This window comes from Daucus carota, chromosome 5, assembly GCF_001625215.2.
Source record: "Daucus carota subsp. sativus chromosome 5, DH1 v3.0, whole genome shotgun sequence".
NCBI lineage: Eukaryota > Viridiplantae > Streptophyta > Magnoliopsida > Apiales > Apiaceae > Daucus > Daucus carota.
Genome location: NC_030385.2, coordinates 1,634,024 through 1,652,245, shown reverse-complemented (window position 1 = coordinate 1,652,245; position 18,222 = coordinate 1,634,024). Strand labels below are relative to the sequence as shown.

At 33.6% G+C, this 18,222-nt stretch overlaps 1 protein-coding gene and 1 non-coding gene across 2 annotated transcripts; one reads left to right on the top strand and one right to left on the bottom strand.

Moving 5' to 3' along the window:
- The first annotated feature begins 235 nt into the window (after positions 1-235).
- Positions 236-341, top strand: LOC135146850 (small nucleolar RNA R71). Its single transcript, XR_010283947.1, has one exon. It is a non-coding gene; the product is annotated as a small nucleolar RNA R71 (small nucleolar RNA).
- A 4,726-nt stretch (positions 342-5,067) lies between these two features.
- LOC108219768 (putative protease Do-like 14) lies at positions 5,068-17,529 on the bottom strand. The gene is made up of 13 exons (XM_017393275.2): positions 17,156-17,529; positions 15,059-15,260; positions 14,253-14,723; positions 14,079-14,156; positions 13,908-13,991; positions 12,712-12,836; positions 12,322-12,597; positions 11,649-11,782; positions 11,367-11,490; positions 11,056-11,148; positions 5,877-5,948; positions 5,711-5,799; positions 5,068-5,616 (listed from the first exon to the last, which is right to left on the bottom strand). The coding sequence occupies exons 3-13, from the start codon at positions 14,623-14,625 to the stop codon at positions 5,493-5,495; spliced, it is 1,572 nt and encodes a 523-aa protein (XP_017248764.1). The 5' UTR covers positions 14,626-14,723; positions 15,059-15,260; positions 17,156-17,529; the 3' UTR covers positions 5,068-5,492.
- Positions 17,530-18,222: the final 693 nt, after the last annotated feature.

Genomic DNA, 18,222 nt, shown 5'->3' with positions numbered 1-18,222 from the left:
GATAATGACCATCTCCAGTTAACCGCAAAGTAGAACCATTTAGTTGAGATTTGAAAAAGATCTTTTTGAAAGAGCAGGGGTAACATTTCCGTTTGGCTGGGCATAAAGCCCGACATTAACTATTTTCAATTTTAATTTTGAAAATGTTTGTTTATTAATAAATTTGTTTAAGTAGTCGGTTTATCAAGTCAGCAGTCACTTTAAAATTAGAAATAAGTTAGAAACTAATTTAGGCATTCCATGATGAGGACACTTTCAAACCATCTCTTTGTAGCGTTCCCAAGTTTCACATAAAGTTTCACAGACTGCTGAAAAAATTAAGTGAGAGCATTCTTGATTGCAGCTGTTTTGGCCATAGGGAAGAATTTAGTAAGAAATTTCTGAGTCAGATCCTCCCATTAGGGATGGCAACGGGTCGGGTCGGATCGGGTTTCTTAAGATCCAGATCCGATCCATTATATTTCGGGTCGGTTCGGGTTCGGGTCCGGGTCTGGAAAATGAAGATCCAGATCCGATCCGTCGGGTTTTTTCGGGTTTCGGTTCGGGTTCGGGTCTAATTCGGGTATTTAAAAAATAAAATTAGATAAAAATAAAAATTATATATATCTATAAAAAAAATGTGATGATTGATTTTTTTAAAATTTAGGAACATAAAAAAAGGTTTTACAAGTTTCGTCTAATACAATAAACACGTGAAACATGTTAACTTAATTGTATACAATCATTCAACTTATCATTTATATTTTATATTTTTATTATATTTAGATTTTTTAATGCACAATAACTGAGAAAAATATTGATGAAATGAATAATAATTCTATATTGGCATATAAAATTAAGTAAAATGTTAATATTCATACCTAATAATTCATAATATTTCAATATGTATACTTTACATTAAACACATAATATACATAAATATATATATATATATATATATATATAATATTTTGTATCGGGTTTTATCGGGTTTCGGGTTCGGATCGGGTTTAAATCGGATTTCGGGTTTCGGGTCGGGTCTCGGTTCGGAATACCTGAGATCCAGATCCAGATCCAAACTCTTTCGGGTCTAAAAATAAGATCCAGATCCGGATCCAGATCCAAAAAAATCGGGTTCGGGTAGACCCAATCGGGTCGGAACGGATCGGGTATCCATCGGGTCGGGTAAAACTGTCATCCCTACCTCCCATGTCGTAATAGATCCTGCAAGTAGAGAATGCAACCATCCCTTAGCTTTATCCCTCAGAGAAAATGGGAAAAACCTCAATTTTACAGCATCTTCAGAAACACCATTGAACTTGAAAGTATCACAGATCTCGATGAAATCCCGAATATACATATTAGGATCTTCCGTTGGCCATCTGAATAGTACCCGATTTGATTTCAAAGGTGTTGGCCGCAATGTCTGGCCTGACAATGCTAGATTGGATGTCACTGATTTTCGGCAGAGAGAAATCCTATAATGCCTTAATATCTGTTGCTGCTGGTTCACCCATTGTAATACTCACTATCGTTTCTGCTTTTTCCAATGCTTCCTTACGAGATTAAGAACGTGTTCGCATGCACGTCGCTCAAATACTTGAAACACACACAAATGAAATAAAAGTGAGAAAAGAATCTGAGTCAGTGAACTTTAACGACCACTGATGACAAGCACATAAACTAAAATATAATACCGAGTCCCCGGCAGCGGCGCCAAAAATTTGTTCGCACAAAATCACGCAAGCGTACGTGGTCACAAGTAATATAGAATTTAATTAAGTTCATTCCCACATAGACTGGTGTATTCAAAATATGCACTTATTCAACAATGTATGATTATTATTCGCTGCTAAGACAAGTATCAAATTGATGGTTGTTATCTAACTTAACTAATCGAATCGAATTATTTAAACTAAGAATGATTAACTAATTGAGTAACTTTGATTTACGAATGAGAAATAAACATGGGATCCTAACTTCATTAACTACTGCATTCAGAGTTATGCCTTTGTTCATTATATGCGATGGTTGATAACTAATCAGATAACACGAAACTGATATAAGCTATCTTTCGATATACGTATACCCTACTACGCCACATCCACAATTAAGATAGAAGTCGAGTAGACACCAATTATGCTTAGACCCTATACTGTATGTCTATAAGATTTGAAAACATAACGGTTTACGAACAAGTTATCTATCAAGATTACATAGGGCAACGCAAGATGGTTAAAATCACACCACGAATCATGTATGTCGAATACATAAACCTATGCTCGCATGAAAAGTTCTAAATCCATATATCCACTTTCTCTTCAATATAGATTAACTAAACAACTTAGATGTTAGCTACGCATAAAAGAAGAATAAGCACAACCATACGAGGAAATCAAATATTCATAATCGAACGTCTCGTCATCATGGGTTCGAATGTAAACATGCTAGTAATAAGTCTAAAACAATATCAAAAGAAAAGAGATTCAAAGTTTAGAAACAAATTCGAAAACGAGCATCCAAAAGTATCGCCTAATTAGAAGAAGACAAAACAAAACTATGAAACTAGATCTTCTCTTTGTAGCCGTCACGTGCTCTCCAACTGATTGGGGCTTTTTTTTTCCTTCTATCTTCTATATTTTAGGTGCCCTAAGTGACCGGATCAGCAGCCCATTCAAAACAGATCGAAACGGGCCTTTTTCCACCAGACGCGCGGGGCGGGCGCGACGTTGTGCAGGAGCATGGCGTGGGCGCGCCGCCCCTAGCGTCAACCCGGTCGCCGGCTGATTTTCTTCGCTCCTTTCTTGTTTTCTCCCCTTCCAACCACCGTGTATGCCTGGAAACTTTCATTCTTCCTCCCTCTAGCTGCTCTACACACATCAACACAAAACACATCAAAATTACCACAAACTTGAGGCCAAATCATCAATTTAAGTTGAAACGAAGGCTTCCAAGTGGATATAAAATCCACTTATCAGTGATGCATATATCTTCCATCTACAACTAAGACCTTCACAAACAAATTTTACTCACCTACTATAGTTCCTCACTTGTTTGATGGCTCTCATATCCTTAATTGCTCTATTCTTCACTGTTTTTCCAAAATTGTCTGCACTAGCAAATGTCAAACCAATTTCAAAGCTCACCTCATCATTGTCCTCATGAAAAGCAGTATAACCCTGCTCACCATCTTCATCATCTGTGTTGTTGGCTACCATTCTCTCTTCATCACTCATTACACAATCACTGAAGTCTGACTCTACATTATCTGGTATCCAATTTTCAGTGTGCACTGGAACATCTACAATCACAGACTTCTTCTTCTTATGACTCCTTACATCATCATCAGCACTGTCTATGTTGGAGTTGTCCTCGTGAAAGCTTGCATGCTCATGATCACTAACTTCAACTGCATTCTCTTCAATTGGATCATCTTCAACTACATTATCCATAACTGAATTCTCTTCTCTTGGATTCTCTTTACCACAAAGACAATCGACAAGAACATTAATGTCAATGATGCCTCTGTCAATCTCCTCAAGTTCAAACAAGGCTTCAAATTGTTTTCTTTCAAAATCCCTAGTGTTTGGATCATCAACAAAGTATGGAGTTTGTGTGCTAGGATATTGTGTTTGAGTTTCTTCACTTGTTTCACAGTAAAGATTCAACATCCTAGAGGTATTTAAATAGCAGCACATTTCAAGCACTTGACTATCACTAATTAGAGGGAGTAAACCAGATTCCATGGCATCCTTAGACAGTTTGTAAGATAGGTCAGCAAAACCAGCATCCACACCACAATCAGTTAGCATGCTATATAATTCGAGCAAGCTCATTTCATCCACATCACATTTATCTACATACTAGATACTTCCCCAACATACCTCTTAGGGTTAGATGCAAAATGACCTTCAAAATGCAATTTTATTGTAAATATATGGCTATTCCCTATAGATCATGCACAACAACAAACACGCACATATAAGTAAGCTGCCATTTTCAAACATTCTTATAAACCAATTTCAATCGGGTAATATTGAGCAGTCATATAAACGGCAAGAAAAAAAAACACAACCACCATCAAATCGAATATCATCAAACGCTAAACAACTTAAAAACAAGTGTTATTTCAATTGAAAAAAAATTGCATGAGTAAGAAGCCAATACTCATCTCCAAAATCCGGAATCTCACGACCAGCACTAACAGCACTTCCACCACCGTCATCGACGTCCTTATCAACCATGTCATCACGATCCTTGTGTACCTACTGATTCTCCAAGCTTCGAAACACACAAAGAAAATCAAATTTATGACGATGATGTGTTTGTCCGTGTGTTTTGATGTGATGTCCTAAAAGCACAAGTAAAAGACAAGAAAGCCCAAGCTCTTTATCACTAATTACTAATGGAAGCTCGTAGATAGTAACAGATGCAAATGTGTGTGTATTTTAGGTACACAAAATTGTTAATCGAAACATTAAGTACACAAAGTGCATTATGGGCATACTTTGAGTACACAAAGTGCATTTATTTCTAAATATTAATGAGTCCCGCCACTTCACCCACTTTTCTTTCTCTTTTTCATTACTTTATGCACAATTCTTAACTTTTGTGCCCAAACACAATGTAAAGAATTGGGTAGGACAGAGGGAGTAGTACTTTTGGGTGTTAACTTGAATGGTTTTGTAATTTTTTTACAGATAATTAAAAAGTATTACTCTTAGTTTTTGTTGTATTTGAAAATGGAGAGAGAAATAATGACTATGAGCCTTACTCTTTCAAAGTTCTCATTTTGAAGTTTTATGAGATCCATATGTATGAGTATTAAAAAAAAAAAGATGTACAATTGCGACAATTATAGGTTGATTAAGAGTCTGTCCTTAAATTTTCAAACACGACGTTGATTATGATTTATGAATCTTTAAAAGGTTGAATAACTTGGTTTGAATCCTAACCAGCTGGAAGTTTCACCGGTTTATTCTCACAGCAGATGAGAGTTTGAAGAAGAATGTTAGGTGTAGTCTACTGTCATGATGTAGATAAGCCAAGGTTATCCATATACCTGTATTTATATCCACACCCTTATAATGAAAGTTAAGTGTTTAAGTTTTATCAGGCATATTTAATTAGCCAAAAAAGAAAATCAGGCCTGAAGTGCATGACCACCACAAATATTGTATAGTTAAAAACTACAGGGAGCTGCCTAAATACAAAAATGACACTGAGAACAGAATCAGCTCAACATAACCCTACACTTGACCTGTTTGTTGTAACAAATTACTAAAGGATTTGGATCATCAAATCCAGCATATGGTGTCTTTTGTGGTCTGTACAACACTGATGTTGTAGTTCAAGGTCTTGCAAAATTAGGATGCACATCAGGGAAGGGCTTCAAAAATGGCATTCAGTTTTTCAGGCCAGAGGTAGCTATGACAGACAGAATAATTGCTAAACTAAGGCAGCCATAGGCCCATAGTTTCCAAGCTAAGAGCATCACAATATTCAACTCAAACTTAAACCACAAAATCCGTGGCGCATTCGATGTCATCTTCCCCCGGCAAAGGAGGCCAATGGAACCCGGGATTTCTCGGTCCTGTTTTGTGGATGAACCACTCATCAACCTCAACCTGTGGCCAACTAAGAGCAACAATAAAAGAAAATGTTAAATCACTAATTAGGAACTTGTTTGCCAAATGTGAAAAAAATAAAAACATCAGGTTCAGTAGATTACCAGTTAGAGAACTTCTTGTCATCAACCGAAATGAAGTCAGCCTCGATGTTTATATCATCAGCAGGACAATCAGATGGATTTATGACAGCCTGATGCATGATATCACCTCAAATTTACTACAACGCTTAACTCAAAGAAGAAATTACAATTTATTATTTATGCTCACTGTAAGTTGACGACACACATCACAATCACAGGCAGTTGCTACTCGTGATGCCTTGGACAATAATTGGGAATACTGCCAAAAATAAAGAAAAGTATATTAACGACTGAAATCCAAGCTAAAAAGTAAAAACTCCATAAACCCAATGCTGATAATACAGACAAACATCATGCAAATTCCAGATAGTAGGGTTCTCCCATGGTAAAACGGGGAAGTAGTCATGATCTTTTTTAAGATGAAATATCATTCTCAGAATTTAATTCAAGTGAAGGTTGGTTGTTTACGAATAATAGCCTTTCGTGTTATGTTGACTCATGACTGATTAGAGTTTATTGCTAAGATTGATAAATAATTAAATTGATTTTCTCAAGAGCAAGTCCAATGCATGGCTATAAAGCTAAAATATAGAACTAAATCTACAAAAACACAACTCCAATGCATACCTATGGTTTGTAACACCCCCTATTCCTCCTCACCTCAAGTAAAATAAATTCATATTATCCGATAAAAGCTTCATTCACTTTATTTACAACAAAAGAAATTAAATTCTAAAAGAAAGGAAGTAGAGAACTTTCCTTATCTTCCGCTACAAATCCAACCTTAACTAGTTCCTAGAATAAGCCTCCGTTACTCATATCTTAGCGACCAATCCAACAGATTTCCTTCCTGTAAGCTATTTTGCTTTTCTTCTTCTTCTCACCTATGTTGCACCAGATTTTCTTTCTTCTTTTTATTTATAAACTCCAATCTATTTCAGTTTCCAGTTGATAAATTATGAGAAATCTAGACACCCTGTCAATCTAACTGTACTTTCCTCCCTTCATAATCATTTGCTAACAGCCTATTTTTTGTGTCTAATTGCTGCCTCCCCCTTCTCCTTGATTTTCCCTAAATGATTTATCCATTATTATTTTAATAATAAAATTGAATTAGTCACCACACAAACGTCCTGCATGACACATCTCAACATATAAAAAATTCATTTCTTAATATATTGTATTTTTTTTTACAAAGGTGTTAAACTCCTTTTGGTCGCCCGTTTTAGTAAAATCCTAAATTAGATCTCTACAACAACACGGGTCGTTGCATTCTCCCCACCTTTAGAAGATTTCGCCCTCGAAATCAAGAATGTCACAAGTCAAGTGTATGTCCTTTTAGTTCTTCAAAGTACTCTAAATATTTGAAAATGCAGCAACTCGTCTTAAAATTTCAGGTCCCCGGTCTCCGCATATCAGGTGTTCCCTTTATTACAAACAAAAAGGTTGATATCTCCGGGGTATTCTTAGTAGTTTATTAACAATAATGTTTTGTAAATTCAAAAGTTAAGTTGGATACTAACTTTCAAAAACTCCTCCATCAAGAATGGTTTATACCGACAAGGTTAAACACAAAAATATAGATCACTTTACCCTCTAATCCTACTCAGAATCTCATTCTTTTTTCTGATTCTAAATGTATAAAATTTAATAACAGAATCAGACATACAATCAAATATAATCAAACAATAACACAACAAGCATATCCTTCTTTGTGTGGTAGCACTGACACTACAAATATTTGCATCATTTTCAAGTGTTAGAGAATGATATATAATGACCAAGTGCCAACAAACTCTATAAAATCAAAAATAAGAGAAAAATATACAGCCTGCCCAAAAAACTTATATTATTTTTATGATGGCATAAACTTGATGATTAAAGTTTGCTAGATCTACGTCAAAAATGAACTCAACCATAGTCTATTTTCCGATTTGCAATATATATCGCATGCTTTTTATATTGGCAAAATCAATATTTTGAACCTATTTTAAATCAGTCCATGCACGTCACTACTAGGGGTGGCAATTTCGGGTAATGGGTCGGGTTCGAGTCGGGTTGTCTTACCCGGTCAGGTTTTTGGGTCAACCCGACCCAAACCTGAAATGGGTTGAAAATTTTAACCCCAACCCGACCTGCTTAGTACCTATTCAACCCGAAAATGACCTGTTTTGACCCCAAATTTATTATTAAATAATTATTTTTATTATAATATATTATAAATTATATTAATAATAATTTATTAAGATTATATGTGAATAAAAATATTTTTAATAATATATAAATATATCAAAAATCAAAAATGTATTTAATTTTGTAATATAAATATATAATTAACATAATATATTATACATATAAATATTCTGGGTCGGTTTCGGGTACACTGGGTCAACCCGAACCCGACCCGAGTTTTTCAGGTAAAAAATTACCCGACCCGAAATATAAAAACCCCGACCCTGATTCGTATTTTTTCGAGTCGGGCTCGTGTCGAGTTTCGGGTCGTGTCTGATTTTGCCACCCCTAGTCACTACATCAGACCAAACAGTAACTCCAACACAACAGCAAGATTAAGCCATGATTACTTAAAATAGAAACTACAAGTTTTCACTGACATCTTACCAGGATCCTAACATAGCTCCTCTGATTCATGACTAGCAATGTCCCTACTATATATATGACAATTTGAGTGTAGTAGAAAAAGCTTAAAAAATATATATAATTTAACCTTTTATTTAAACTATGAAATATATTTAATGACTAGTGAATTCATACCAACTATGTTTGTTGCTATCCACCTAACACTTAAGTCGAGCATAACATATGCCACAAATAAAAGTATCATATCCAACAAGATAATCAAAATTACAAAGGAAGTAGATATGCTCCGATATTTTTCAACTGGAAAATATTAGTGCACCTTCCAAGGTCCACATTTCTAAAGAGAGTGAAAAATATCGAAGAAGATAGTATCCAACAGTTATGTTCATACTTCTCACAACAAGGAGAATTACCATTTGACATCAAAATTCACAAACGAAAATCATCAATAACGATTCATGTATACTCCGATACTTGTAGTATTTCACAAAATATGAATTACGAAGACATTACCAGATGTTAAATAAGAGCAACAAAGTAGAACATTCTTTGTCATTCACTGCTGGTAATCAGTCTAGCAGTGCTCCCCCATTGCATGCAATGTAAGAAAGTCCTCCGATCTGATAGCCATTAAGGCAAATATATACTCCGGCCTCTAGGGCCAGTATTTAACTCCAGCCACGAAGGCTTATAATAACTCCAGCCACGAAGGCTAGTAATAAATCCAGCCACGAAGGCCAGTAATAACTCCAGAATTGTCAATTTGGTTACTTTTGCAACACAAGGAATGTAAATAAAGTAATGAGTGATACAAATGGGACAGAAGGTACTCTTATATATAATCTGCTCTGACTCTTGATCAATGATTATGTGGATAAGAAATGAAACATAAGGATTACTTCATTGAATTCATTTAGCCCATATGTTATACTAATACTCCATTCAAATCCCATAACAATCTCCAAAAGAGTGTAAATGGATTCAAGCTATCTTAATTCTTATTTAAGAGCTTCAGATTAAAATACGAGAAGTAATACTCATGTACTTGACAAGTTCAAGTACATAGAACGGTAATACATTAAAATATAGGTTTTCTTATGTAGTAAACCTCCAAAGTATAGAAGATAATTGATTTCAGAAGCATTTAATGTGATTCATTTCACGCAGAAACTATAACATTCTAACTGTCCAGAATTCCCGCTACTATGACATCCATCTAAGCACTTAATTCAAACAAGGTTCTCCCTGGCAATAATTTATGATATATGAACTTCACTTCAGCAAGCATTCACAACATATTAACTCCACCTATTAACATCTATGTTACCAAGAAATAATATATACATTCAACAACATATTTTTTTTTTCTAGAGTGCTAGCTCGAAATAAGAAAAGAAAAATATTAAAAGTCTGAACTCGAGATAGTATCATATGAATAATGTAAAAGGAGCAAAAGAAGTAAACTTGCCTCGTACAGCCCTGGCACAATCTAAATTCTTCATAAGATTAGGCATTTTTCGGCCTATCCATTACGACACAGTGTTTAGCGACTCAACTTCTAGTTTACTGGTCATTAACCCAAGCTTTATAATCTTCTAACACTTCATCAAAGTAAGCAAAGTAGACAATAGAATCCAAGAGCCTCTTTCAATTTAAGCTCCAACACATTTTTATTTTTCTGGACCCGCTCGATAGATTCAGATTTTAATACACCACAATTCCTGCTATAACTCTTTTATTAAAGCTATTGTCCTTTCTAGTTTCATCACTGGTTCCTCATCTCCAATTATTCTTTCCTCACGAATATCCTCCAATATATAGTGAAGTCTTTGATATAATAAACGGGGACGGTATTAATCTTCTATTATTAGGAAGAAAAAAAATCCAAGCACTACTTTGAAACACCTCATCCTCTAAACATGTTAAATTTCCCTAGCAACCCCACTTTGTAACAAATGGACAAGAGTCATTCAAATCTGGAAACAACTAGTGTCACATTTATTTTAAAGAAGCGTCTAAGCAAAGTCAAGCACGGAAGTAACAAGACAAATTTACGAATAATTATTTCTAACAAATTTTAAATCAATCGCTTAAATTGCTGACATTCAGTGAATAATATACAAATATACATACATGCATATATATATATATGTATATGTGTATATATATATATATATATATATATATATATATATATATATATCCTAATACCACACTTTGTGCTTTATTATATATAAAATATCATAATATTAACTTCCATTTAAGATTATGCAATATAAAGTTATTGTTGCTTTATTCTTGATCAAAATTTCATCGGTGAGATTTGCCATCTAACTAGATTCTCCTTATAATTAAGTAATAATTTGAGTTGCATCTTTTACTCTCTTTCAATATGACTTTTAAACTCAAGTATTGATAATTTATTACATCATATCGTCACAACACAATATAGCACGCTGCACACACCATCCCAAATCACTGATTTCAGAACCCATGTCCAGAAAATATAGATACAAAACCAACCTCAGAAAGGTTTTAAAATCCGAAATCTTAAGTCTAATCATGTCTCCATGACATTAGAATACCTAATAATACATAAACCATGAACTTTAACTATATACATCAGGCACACCACTTCAGCATATAGGTATAGTTGCGTGTGGGTGTTGAAGGTTAAAATTGTAAAATTGGGATAAAGTATAATTAAAACAAACAAAAAGGAAAGAACCTAGGGTAACGTGTCAACAAGCATTTCGTAAACAACATACCTCCTTGACAGACTCTATTCGAGTTCCGTTCAAAGTAGCAACTGAAGCGCCTGACTTTATATTATTTTTACTAGCAACCGAGCCTTCATATACCTGATCATAGTTTAGTTCAATGTCATTTACCACACATACAATAGTGAAAATGCAAAAAAAAAATTGCAAAATGTAAAATTTTATGGCATTAATAAGAAAACACAACTAGAAGTACCTCTGTTTTCGTAAGTACTACCCACTTTCCACCCCACCAACAAAAACTTAACTAGATCCTACAACAACATATGGATTTTGAATGGATATATTGAAGAAATTACCTTTTCCACTAAAACATATGAATCTCGATTTAACTCAGTTACTTTCTTTGCTGGAATTGATAAAAGTTTGCATGCTTGATTCACATCGTACACTCCAATCCCAAACCAAGGCCGCACAACAGAACTACATTTAAAAAACTCAAAAACAATTTAGTAAATAAGGAAATAATGATATAAATCATTTACAAACAGATATGACATGTGAAACTAAAAACATAAAAGAGTCTTTCATTGTAGACTCCATAGCAACGATAATAGAAGTGACTAATAAGAGTGTCATACCTAAAAGATTTCCACATCTCCAAGCAAGATAGGACAGTGGAAATAGGAAGTGGATGAGCACAGTGATCAAGACCAAAAAAGTCAATCCCAACCACATAGCCCTCATCAGTGACAAGTGGTCCACCTTCACCAATCTAATCAAAACCCTTAATTAGCTATGTATCCAATATTTAGATAAAAATGAGAGAGACCGTATGGGAAACGTCATATGGAAGAATTCGGAAGTCCTATCTTCATACATATTGACTTTTTATTTTGTGGACAAGCAACTTAATTAAATCTTCGGGATAAGTTTAAACTTGACAAAAGTTTTGATGTTGTCAATTACTTAACATAACTGAAGATGCAATAATGATTGTACCGAATAGGTGAAAAGCTAAGAAATGTTTCTAACCATAATTCAAATCACAGGGCAAATTATCATAAAATATAATCTATAATTGCCTATGTTTATTTATATGGAGATCAAAAATAAGCACTAGAAGTCGAATCTCCATAGTTCATCACACATACATACATACATACAAAGAGTACAATTTATATAATTACTAACGAGCTAATTAAATAACTAAATACATACGTGAATAACTAAATAACAAGTTACTAACAAGATAATGACAATTTTATTCAACAAAAGTTTCCCTATATGGGAAAAGATGAAGAAAGAGATTACCTCGGGGATGCCACAATCAGTCGTCAAAAGCTCAGAGCATCCAAAAGATGGAGGATACTCGCACAACTTTCCAACAGAGGAATAGAAGGCAGTGGTAAAGAAAGAACGGCTCAAGGAAATTACTTTCATCCCATCAACAAGGTCTTGCCCGGATATTAAATCTACTACTTTAGGTTCCACCATGGGCTTAACTTTGATGCTAAGAAGATTATAAGAATAATCAACGTATTCTTCTTTAGCAAGCAGCAAAGTCCCATCAGCCATCCTTACAATTAGCTGAAAGTAGGCAAAAATAAAACTTGTTATTTCATCAAGTGTGTGAAGAACAAAACTGGGTACAGCAACAACAAAAACAAAACAAAACATAACAACCAATTAGTAAGAACTCACATGAAATTCAAATTCAGAATCCTTTGGATTATAAAGGAGTTTTGCAGAAGTGAGTATAGTTGCCTCTTTCTCACTTGAACTCCAATGTATAATGAGACCTGTGCAATCAAATTTCCTCTCCAAGCCTGTCAGGATAAGAAGGCTAGATTAGTTTAGTAAGGGAATTGTAGTCTTTTAATACATGGATGTTAAGTATAAATAGATCACTATTTTGTAATCAAGGAGGATGTTCAAACTATTATTTGGAAAACGGAATCTATTTTCCACCTACGCTTTCTCTCTCTAGTTTTCCCTTTCTAGTTTCTCTTTCTATAACTGATTTCTCTCTCTTTTGGTTAGAATCTCTCTAAAACTCTCAATCTCCCTTTCTAGTTAATCTGTTAAATCTGTTGATTTACTGCTCTTATTAGCTAGACTTTAAGTTGTTTTAGTGAATTGCAAGTCAAGTACTGTTTTGGTGAATTAGTAATTGAATACTCTGTTTCAAGTGCATATACTGATTATCTTGTGTTGAGAGGGTGAATTGTTGCAGATTTTAATTCTACACAGATTTGAACAAAATAAATTAAAAATCTTATAAAGTCTTGTTGATTTAGGTAGAGATTTGGACAAATCCTCCAAAATCTCATGGATTTTGATAAGATTTCTGAAATCATAATATACACTATGAAATCTATCAAAATCTACCATTTTATCAAATAAAGAAAAGTCCATGGACTTTTGTATACCACCAGATTTTAATGAATTGTTCAAAATCTAAATTGAATACCATCAGATTTTAATGGACTTTTTCAAATCTGAATTGAATACCTCCAGATTTTAAAAAACATTTCTTAATCCTTATTGAATACCACCAAATTTTAATGGATTGTTTATAATCCAAAATGAATACCCTAAGATTTTAAAAAATCCAAAAAAATCCTTTAAAATCCCAGTTGAATACGCCCCTCTCAATCTCCTGCTTATTCTCAAGCTAATCTAGCCTATCTTCTCAAATTCCTTGCTTGTTTTACTGTTCTTAAACACTCCAATACATAGAGAAACACAAAAAAAGATTTAAAAAACTGGAAAGTTACATGTCAAGGCATGACGAAGCCCAAATTTTAAATAAGATTTTCAGTCTAAGAAAATGTGCAATTGTTTGATATAGATACAGAAAAAGACAATGTACATTATAAAGGATGATATTTAGTTACCAAAGAAAGTGGAAACCGCCACAACCGACGGCGCAATCCTGGAAGATACAACCTCCAAATTGTTCACACTAATGGTGGAAAGATCTGCAAGAGATTGATCATGAAATACAGGAATGAAACTAAATTGAAAGTTTAAAAGGAAAGGAAGGATAAATTTCATACAAATCTGACCTCGGCCAAGAGAAAATGACGTTTTTTCCCGAGCAATATAATATGGAGATGCTTTGAAATCATAATAACGCAGAATCTCTGTAGATAATAATATAAATTACGGACGTATAGTTGATGAATTAATTAAAAGGTAAGGAAGCAAGCCGTAGAGTGTTAAAATAGAAAAAGAATTACTCTGTAAAACCGGAGTTTGCGAAAATCCAGCATCCAGAGATAGAGTCTCCCTCTTTTCTGGAAAACGGGGACACAGCTCCGGCTTAAATTCATATACAATATAAGGATCGAAGCAAATTACAGGTTTGCTCAATTTAGCCATGTGAGAAAAGAAAGGTCGGGTGTTTGCATAACCCTTGGAAGAAACCCCTTCTTCTTGCTTGACCACCACTTTTCCATTACTCTCATTTTCAGTTGGTTTGGCTTCTACAAGTAGCAGATTCAAGCCCTCCGTGTTCTTCTCAACCTGCAGCATTTTCTCACCCGCAGCAAGGGGCAACTTAGCCTTGTTCTTCTCACGTTTTCCCCTCTTCTTCTTACTCTTGTTGCCCATCTTAGTGGCGGAGAGTGGAGACAAGTGAGGTTAGGGTTACAGACTTCAATTTCAACTCAACCCTCTCCGCCTCCGTTTTTAGTATCCGCTTCTGTAGACTTTTTGCCACACAATAATAAGGTATATTGATATGGATGGAGGGAGTAATTGGTTTATTATTGTCTGTAATAACTAATAACTCAATATGTAATTGTTGAAAAATATTTTAGGTTATTCGAAGGAAATAAATACTTTTCACTGTAAATTACATATTTTGATGATGAGTATTCAATGCCGATGATCTCTCCTACAGTAGTTTGGAGTATTATGATTTTTGGGGAAAAGAGTAATATTTTAAATATTTTTAACGTTTATTTGGGAACCAGATCAAGCACTCTTGCGCCGAAAATAAATCGGGCTAAGTGATCTATCAAAGCTATGGGATTAAAAATACCTCAATAGGAGAGCATTCCGCTTTAGAGGGAAGCACCTGCCGCCCGAGTGGTAGTGGACGAAACGGAAGCGAAAATGTCGGTTTGAGTAACGCAAACATCGGTGAAAATCCAATGCCCCAAAAATTTGAAAGTCCTCCAGAAGGCTCGTCCACGGAGGTGGTGAGTCAGGGCCTAAAATCAGGCCGAATTGTTTTTCTTCACCTGTGTAAAGAAGCGGAAACACCTTTAGAAAACGGAGTTTCTTCTACTTTTTTTTTCAAACACTTTATTAACTTATTTACTTCTCACTTTTACTTTATTCTTTTATTTAAAATTTATTTTTTTTAAACTTGATCAAACCCAATAACTTGTAACACATTTTTATTTTTAATCGAATTCAAATGTATAATATAATTATTTCAAATTTGTAAAAGAGATTGTAAATGTTTTTATGATACGATCAAGATATGTAGAATCCCTGTCATGATTCGACGTTGAAAAGGGTAGAAGTACCAAATACTTATACTTGAAATTAAAATAGAATGCTATGTATTCGGTGAGTGTTGACTTGTATCTCTCTCAATTTAACAGAGTAACAAAATCTATATATTTGTCAAAAGAAGCTCAACTGAAATTATTTACTTGAAATTAATGGTGAAATATAAGACGATCTCCATATATAAAAATAAAAAGGAAAGAAAAATACTAATATAATAGAAGGTAATTATGTTTTCTCTACATCATACAATAAAAAAAATTATATAAGAAAAATATAGTATAATATGAAAAAAAAAGATTATATAAATTATTTTGGTGGTGAGTATTGAGTAATATAATCTCAAGTATAGTTATTTTTGGGAAAAAAGGTAATATTTTAAATGCCTTTAATATAATAACTTGTAACATATTTTATACAATTATTTTTGAAAATACGAAAAATGTTATAAATGAAATAGTTCGTTTTATTGATAATAGCAAAAACTTAAGAAAGTGATTACAATCAAACACAAAGACAAAACTAGTGACTTGAATGATTAATTTGAAGCTGAGTGATATATCATTAAACGTGTAAATAATGGTGTACCCGAAAAAAATAATCAATTTTTCACTATTATTAACTGAAAAACTATAATCAAGATGTATCAGTTTTAAAAATTGATGGTAAATATTATATTTTCAAAATTACGAATACTTTTATGGGCTGTTTAGGAATTATGATTTCATTTGAAATTCTGGATAATTCAATAATTTTTAGGGATTTAAAATCATTATAAATCTGAGAATTTGAAACCAATCTGAAAATTTGAAATGACAGGTAAAATCTTATCATTTGAAATAAAATATATATTTCCAAACAGTCCCTTTAAATTTTTTGAAAAGAACTGACATAAAAATAAAACTGACATCTTACTGTATTTAAGATTTTGAATCAAAAGAGACAAAATTTGAATAATGACTCGGCGAGATAATAGTCCTATCAGATGGTGATGAACAAAAAATCTAGATTCGAAGGGAAAAGTAAAAAAAAAATTATGAAATAAATACATTTCTTTAAAATTTATAGTAAAAATCAAAATATTTTTGTAAATAGATTTTTCAGTATATTAAGTAACTATTTAATTTTTTTGGATTTGTTTGCAAGATAGTCACGATTTTTGCCCTTTGTTGACAAAAATATCAGTGTTGGAATCTAAATTGTCTCAACCAAAAATTATCAATTTTGTTAATTCATAGTAAAAAAGAATCAAATTGCACATGCTTTACTTAGTTATTGTGTATTTTAAAATAATATTTATTTTCACAAAAACAATCAAATACTATTTTTTTCTTCAAAATTTTGGTTTTAATTCTCCCCGCTATCTTTTTCTCCAGAATTTTGGTATTCATAAATTCTCTGAGGTAATATTGTCCTAAAATGTAAGAAATGGGGTGGACTTAAAACTAAGAACTGTGACTAATGATATGTTCGGGGAGAACAATTCTATGTGGAACTAAATTTTGATTAATTGAGACCTCATGTAATCAGGATAACCAAGATCTGGTATTATACTAAGTTAATGACGATAGTGACGGAGTGTATAGATCTGAAATCATGCTAAGCAGGAAATAGAAAGTACCGGAGAGATTTGTTAAGAGCAGGGCTGGATGAGCACGAGCAGACCATAGTGTAGAGTTCGAGGGCCTCCGTTACGACTTGTTCTTGATGTGATACAATTCAGACTTGTAAACAACAGCAAATTGTGTATGAGCAGCCTCAAAAATTCCAAAGACCGGCATACTCAGGTGACCATAAGGTGTCAGTGATGGGATCTCCATGGGAAGGTAGGCAAGGCTGCTGTTGTGGTGCCTCTTCTGCACCCACCTTTAAATAAACTTATGCAGTGGCATTGATATGTGTTTCTCTCTTCTTATGATATTTAAGGCTATTTAGACAAGTAGGTAAATGTAAATACACCCAACTGTAAACTCTTGTAATATTGGTTCAAATGAGAATATTTTGGGTTCCACGTTCCACCACCAGAGATTTTGCTTTCTGAGAACTGAGAAGTATAATAGTTGAGCTCACTGCAGGGTAAAAAAGCTCAGTAACTTCCTAGCTATTTCATTTGTTTATTTGTTTGTATAAAAACGGATAAGCAACATTCGATGAATTTAATATGTCATGTATCGAATTAGTCAAATTTAAAATTTCTTTTCTGTACACGGTCGTGATAAAACATTAGCTAATCTCTGAAAGATATTTATAGTTAAGCGACTTGCTTGGGTTGGGCCAATGGACAAGGGTAAATTTGTGAAATTACCCGTTCTAACACCCCATCTTAAATCAAGACGAGGAGTTATATACACATCCAAAATCTGTAAATAGAGCAATAATACACATCCAAAATCTGTAAATAGAGCAATAATATATTCCAAATAATCATAAACAAGTCTAATGATCCCTGAGATGGTTTGAATCTTCCAAAATAATTTAGTCCAAATAATGCGAATAAATAAAGTCTGAATAATGCGAATAAATAAAATCCGAATAAATGTTAGAAGTCCACAAATCCTAATTAATGAAAAGAATGGTTGCTCTACATCACACAGTCTCGGATCCCCCAATTTACCTCCTAGAAGAAGAATACAGCATGAATCACATTTCCAGTAGTTGTAAATATTTGTAAAACAAGAACATTTAAAA

Bases quoted from the DNA above. Each gene is read 5' to 3' on its own strand.
- LOC108219768 (XM_017393275.2), bottom strand. From the start codon at position 14,625: ATGGGCAACAAGAGTAAGAAGAAGAGGGGAAAACGTGAGAAGAACAAG. The intron at 12,598-12,711 runs GTGAGTTCTTAC...GCCTACTTTCAG, and splicing joins ATTCTGAATTTGAATTTCAT to CTAATTGTAAGGATGGCTGA. The intron at 5,800-5,876 runs GTGAGCATAAAT...ATCATGCATCAG, and splicing joins ATGTGTGTCGTCAACTTACA to GCTGTCATAAATCCATCTGA.